This window comes from Stegostoma tigrinum, chromosome 6 (genome assembly GCF_030684315.1).
Source record: "Stegostoma tigrinum isolate sSteTig4 chromosome 6, sSteTig4.hap1, whole genome shotgun sequence".
Taxonomy (NCBI): domain Eukaryota; kingdom Metazoa; phylum Chordata; class Chondrichthyes; order Orectolobiformes; family Stegostomatidae; genus Stegostoma; species Stegostoma tigrinum.
In genome coordinates this window covers 85,149,015-85,155,606 of record NC_081359.1, presented here as the reverse complement: position 1 = coordinate 85,155,606, position 6,592 = coordinate 85,149,015, and the positions used below count along the sequence as shown (strand labels likewise).

Below are 6,592 nucleotides of genomic sequence, written 5' to 3'. Positions count from 1 at the left end.
TAGTACTGTGATACTGGCTTGGCCCTGGCTTTGCCTCATTGGCATTCTGTCAGTCTGATCCCTGTGCACAGCGCGGAGAGACCCAGACTGACTGTCTCTTCGGCGTTTCACTGATTCGGCCTCAATGACTCCATGACAATGGTGCTCTGTGACTGAAAAATGTCTTTGGGTGCGAGAAGTGAGATTATCTAGGACCCCTGATACCGAGCTGTCTGGCCCTCATTCACTCATTGCTTTTTCGTAAATCGCTGTGAACTTTCTCTTCAATCTTTTCTGGCTGTCCATGGGATTGTCACATCAGACGGGCTGACGGAATCCTTGCACCTCAGAGGGGTCAGTAAGTTGAACCATTAATGCGTTTTGTTTATCTTGTCAATAATGTTGATTTTTTTTCACTACCTCAGCTTGGGGCCTCATCGATGTTCTACGAGTTACTCAATCCGTCAAAACATTAAACAAAATCTCCCATGAGTTGGAAACTTGAGGAACCTGGGGGCCAGTTGCCTGGTGTCTAGGCGGAATCTGAGAAATAAGTCTCCCGTACTGTCCACGGTCTTTTTTTGTACTTTTTGGTGATTTAAAGCTCTGCAGTTCTGAGTTATATGGGAGAGAAAGTTGGGCCTTCAGGCCGAACAGGTTGAGATGCAAAAGTTTTTCAGCTCAGTTCTTGGCACTGCATTTATTGATACAGCTTGGGATCAAATCCCCAAATGTGACCAGCGTTGATGGTATGATATCAGTTTTTTTTACTAATGTTAAGATTGTTTGCTATTTTCAAATTAAGTTGTAAACTGTAGCTTTTTTGGATAATATTGCAATCTCCGACCTCAAATGTTAAATTGATCTGATCTCCCTCTCTCTCTCCAGTGGATGTAAATGATCCCATGGCATTCAATGAAACAAAAGAGAGTTATTTCCAATGTCCTGGCCAACATTTGTCCCTCAAACATGAAAGCAGATTAGCTCATTATTATTGCATTGCTCCTTATCAGATGCTTGCGTACAAAATTGGCTGGTATTTTTCCTACATTACACCAGTGACTACAAAACAAAAATCTTTCACAGCTCTATGGCCAGTTTTTATTGGAACATCGAAAGGAGGAGCAGGAGTTGGGTATTTGGCCCTTCCAGCTTGCTCTGCCATTAAATATAATTGTGTGTGATCCTCTATTGTGTCGCTAAATACCACTTTCTCTCCATACTCTATGATGCCTTTAATATCTTTAAAAAACCCCTCTTTCTTGAATATAATTAGGGACCCAGCCTCTACAGCTTTCTGTGGTAATAAATTTTGAAGTCTGACCATCTTCTGAATGAAGGATAGTGCTTCTTCATCTCAAGCCTATCCCATATCCTGAGACTTTGATTCTTGGTTTTAGACTCCCAAGCCAGGGAGAAAGTCCTCCCTGCACCTATCCTGTCTAGCCTTGTTAGGATTTATGTTTAAATCAGATCCCCCCACACCCCAGACTTCTAAACTGTAGTGAATACAGGCCAATTCAAACCAATCTTTTCTCATATCACAGTCCTGCTATCCCTGGTGTTGGCCTTGTGCACCTTCACTGTAGCAAATATATCAGCGTTGGGTAAGGAGACCAAAATTGCACAAAATGCTCTAGATGTAGTCTTACCAAGGCCCTGTATAACTACAGTAAAGACATTCTTACTACTGATTCAAATCCTCTTTCAATGAAAGCCGACCAATTGTCATCCTAATTGCTTGCTGCATCTTCCAGTTTACTTTTATTGACTGGTGATCTGTGCAGGCTTGTAGGACCGAAGGGCCTGTTCCTGCGCTGTAATTTTCTTTGTTCTCTTTGTTCTTTGACATTGAACCATTTTGCAAATTAAAATGCATGATTTGCAGGTCAGTGTGAGGTAGCAGCAGATTTTATAAAATAAATTACTTTCACTGCTTTGGAGTCCCTTGCCCAGCATTGCTACAGATCTCTGTAATTTAATGCATTTTCCATGGTTCTGTCCGATGGAGAATGGTTTCTTTGACTGTCTGAATGTTTTGTGAATAACTGCCTGCTCTATTTACAGTGCATAGAATGTGTATAGCTGAAAAGAATCACATTTCATCAAAGCTTTTCATCTTGCATTCATCAGAACAATTCACAAGAATGTCAATGAAGGGGAAAGCCACCATTTATATTGTTTTGGGGAAATAATTCTGTTTTGTTGATATGTGGACTCTGATTGGTCGAGGCATTTCCTGGAGAATACAGCAGTTAATGATTTCCAGAAGGCCTTTGACTAGGTGCTGCACACATGGCTGCTAACACCCCATGGTGTTAGGGGCATAGTACTGGCACGGATTGAGGATTCGCGTACTGGCAGAAGACAGACAGTAGGGATAAAGGAGACTTTTTCAGGGTGGCAGCCAATGACTAGTGGAGTTTCCACAGGGGTCCTGTGTGTTCAGTTGGTAGTTAGGAAAGCAAATGCAATGTTAGCATTCATTTCAAGAGGGCTAGAATACAGAAGTAGAGATGTACTGCTGAGGCTGTATAAGGCTCCAGTCAAAGTGCATTTGGAATACTGTTAGCACTTTTGGGCCCTGTATCTAAAGAAGGATGTGTTTTTCTTCGGAGGGTTTTCAGAGAAGATCTACAGGAATAATCCAGGGGATGAAGGGCTTGTCATATGAGGAGCAGTTAAGGACTCCGGTTCTGTACCCGATGGAGTTTGGAACGGTGAGTAGGGGCATCTGATTGAAAATTGCTGAGAGGCCCGGATAGAGTGGACATGGAGAAGGTGTTTCCACTATCAGGAGAGATTAGGACTCAAGGGAACAGCTTCACAGTGAAGTGTGGCCCTTTAGAGCGGAGATGAGAGAATATCTTCAACCTGAGGGTGATTAATCTGTGGAAGTCATTGCTGCAGATAGCTGTGGAGGCCAAGTATTTGAGTATTTAAGACAGAGATAGATTCTTGATTGGGGGATCAAGTATTATGGTGAGACGCCGGGAGAGTAAGTTTGAGAAACATATGAGCCATAATCGAATGGCAGGGAAGACTCGATAGGCTGAACAGCCTATATCTGCTCTGTATCTTATAGTCTTCATGTCTTATGATTGACTGTTAAGTGCCCAAATTCTGTTTAGATTTAAAACCAAGTAGGTTTACACTGATTGGTCAGAACATTACACTGGGAAATGAATCAGAAAATGATTTGCTGAATGACAATTTTCATATTTTCAAAATGATGAAAAAATGAAAAAAGACTGAAAAATACCAAAGGAAAGCTGATGCCAGTCCTTGAGGCACCTAAAATTTTCAGGTTTCACTGCATCTGATTTCAGAGATTCAAAATGGTTTTATGCTCGTATCATTTACCAGTAGCCTCTAATTACAGAAATAGCACAGCCATTAAAATTGCAGTAGTCAAATATTTCACATTTTGCCACAGAAATTGTATACCTTAATGCTGTTAAATCTTGACGAGTGTGGTGAGGTGTACATGTGTACAACACTTCTTTTTACACTGCAACACAATTCCACAGGCAAACAGGTGGTGTTGTATTTCATAGCAATTAGTGTAGCATTGAAATATACACTACATTTGAAAAGAATGATACCTTCGAAAGAGAGCGTGATCTGATCTTTAACAGGCTATGTATTATTCTAACAGGTGAAATTAATACTAGCTGGCATCTGACTACAGAAGAAAAGCATTCATTCCTGGAAGCTTCTCCGATTTTCCCAGTGGCCAGCTATAAATTCAGAGCATTGAAGAGATTTGTTGTGGCTGACCTTTAGATATCATAGGAACTTTATCCTGGATAGTTATCAAACTACATGGGCTTTGAAGGCCTAGATGATGACATTTTCTTCATACTTCCTAACCGTTTAAAAAAAGCTCTTCCTCTGTACTTTCAATGATGACTATGGTTAGCTTGTTTTCCTTCACAAGTCCTGCAGTGAAAAGGCTCCTGGGATGGAAACAAGGAGACGAGGAGGAAAAATGGGCAGAAAAGGCTGTGGACTCACTCGTGAAAAAGCTGAAGAAAAAGAAAGGAGCCATGGAGGACCTGGAGAAAGCCCTCAGCTCACCAGGGCAACTCAGCAAATGTGTCACCATTCCTAGGTCTTTGGATGGGAGATTACAAGTATCTCACCGTAAAGGGTTACCGCATGTAATTTACTGCAGGGTATGGCGATGGCCAGATTTACAGTCTCACCATGAGTTAAAACCTCTCGAGTATTGTGAGTTCCCATTTGGTTCAAAGCAGAAAGAAGTATGCATTAACCCATATCATTACAGAAGGGTGGAAATGCCAGGTATGTCTATTATGGTGGTTCCTTTAATCTGGTGCCCCTGCTGAGATGGAGATTTAATAATGAGTATTTATTACATGATAAAATCACAAGCCCAGAACCTGTCCTTGCAAGAAAATCACTCTGCATCGTACAGACTTGCAATGTCTCATCATTTAGGCAATTTTTTTTCATTCTACCTACCAAAATCATAGTGTAATCAACATATGTCCATTTTAACAATTAATTCATTGAGTAGAAGTCTGGCTTTTTTTCACACTTGTTGTTTTGGAATTTCAGTTGAGTCTTTCCTACCTAATCCAGGATTTACATAGAAACTGGGTGAGATTAGTTGTGCGTTTGTCCAATTTTCCTGTAACAAATGAATGCATATTTTAAATAGCTGCAGATATGAAGTAGCTACAACAAAGTGCCTATAAGATATGCATTTCTTTAATTGAAATTAAATAGTATCCATTTAATATCATTATCAACTGAAAATTATTGTATTATTCTTTGAACCTATGATGACTTATTTTTAGATACTACCAGAGCATTCCCAAGAGTTAGCGTACTAAACATATTCCGTTGCAAAGTATGACAATTAAGGACTAAATCATGTTCTTGTTCAATTCAATCTGCAATATATATTATGTTTGTACCTCGTTTTTATTATTTGCGCTAGAGGATTTATGTATATGAGCATTTAATTAATAGCATCTGGACTTAATTTGTTTTTTTAAATGAAACCAATCATCTTTAACGTGCACATCACAACACGTTTGGCTACTGAAGAATTGATTAACCCATCGCTTTTTACTTCCTGCACCTGTAACTTTTCATGGCTCCAGAAATGGGACAAAGCAGATGTTACCAATCAATATGAAAATTTTTTTGGTTTCAATTTCTTTAAATTAGCTAAAAATGGACAGAATGTGAGTGGGTTGAAAGCCCACAGATCTCAACCACATGTTACAGTAATTCATATTGTCTCGTGGTGTAGGCGTGGACAAGATAGGGAAATTGCATGTTAACATTTTAGTTTCAATAAGCTTCCACTATTGATTTCTAATCTTCAGTTACCAAAGGTACCCTAAGATAAACTCACTTTGATCAATGCCAATCTATTACGGAACAAATATTTCCCGAGGACTCAACCCCAACTTTCCACAGCCTTCTGGAAACAAGGTGCTGCACACCTTGACGTCTTTAAAAAGACACAATTTACCTAATATAAAACTGGATCTGTTACCTGTTCAGTTTTTTTTAATTGGTTTCACGCTGACATGGACTATTCTTTGCTGGGAGGGGCAAGATGTTCCAGGCTATTCATTCTGTGCTTGCCGCTAGCAATCCTCTCTGTAATTAGCAATGTACGTGTGAGGGGCATCACAGCTCAGAGTTATTGTTAAGTAATAATAGGACGCCCTGGTTAGCATATTTTTAAATCTGCCTTTTTTATTACCATTCATTCAATGTCAAAAGCACTGGCAAATAAAATGTTCTCATATCTTTATCACCGTGCCTGTGTGTAACCAATGGAAGATGACCTAGAACAGGACTTTTTAAGTTTCTCTCTCTGCATGAACCATGATGATACAGCTGAGTTTGAGAGCTCATTGACTGAAGCATTACATGAATTGTAGCTGAATTTATACTAACATTGTTAAGGACTATTTTGTAGCTGTTTTCCATTATTGTTATATTTGACAATATTTGTGGCAGTTCTTGAATGTTTGCTGAGAAAATAAAACCTTATTCGTTTCTTCTTAAACTTAATGCGAATCAGCTTTAGAAAAATCAGAAATTTTAGATCCAGTATGACTGTTGTGACTTGTGCTTACAGCTTGGGAGAAAAAAAATCAAATGATATTTAGTTATCAAATGATAAATTATTTCTCTGGTAGGTAGCTAGTAATTCCATGCAGTTAGAATATTAAACAATTTAGATTAGATTCCCTACAGTGTGGAAACAGGCCCTTCGGCCCAACAAATCCACACCGCCCCTTGGAGCATCCCACCCAGACCCATCCCCCTATAACCCACACACCCCTGAACACTACAGGCAATTTAGCATGGCCAATCCACTAGCCTGCACATCTTTGGACTGTGGGAGGAAACTGGAGCACCCAGAGAAAACCCACACAGACACGGGGAGAATGTGCAAACTCCACATAGACATTTACCCGAGGCTGGAATCGAACCTGGATCCTTGGCACTGTGAGGCTGCAGTGCTAACCACTGAGCCACCGTGCTACCCCAAATTATCATTCTTTAAGAGCTAATTTCAATTCTTTTAAATTGGAATTATATGCAGTACTTATAACCA

At 39.8% G+C, this 6,592-nt stretch overlaps 1 protein-coding gene across 3 annotated transcripts in view; it reads left to right on the top strand.

The window, feature by feature from the left end:
• Positions 1-3,859: 3,859 nt before the first annotated feature.
• The window catches only part of smad9 (SMAD family member 9), a 29,336-nt gene continuing 26,603 nt past the window's right edge, over positions 3,860-6,592 (top strand). For all 3 annotated transcript variants that reach the window (XM_048532872.2, XM_048532869.2, XM_048532868.2), the window contains exon 1: positions 3,860-4,287. In XM_048532872.2, the coding sequence (XP_048388829.1) occupies positions 3,885-4,287 (403 nt within the window). In that variant the 5' untranslated portion in view covers positions 3,860-3,884. The remainder of the gene's footprint in view (positions 4,288-6,592) is intronic.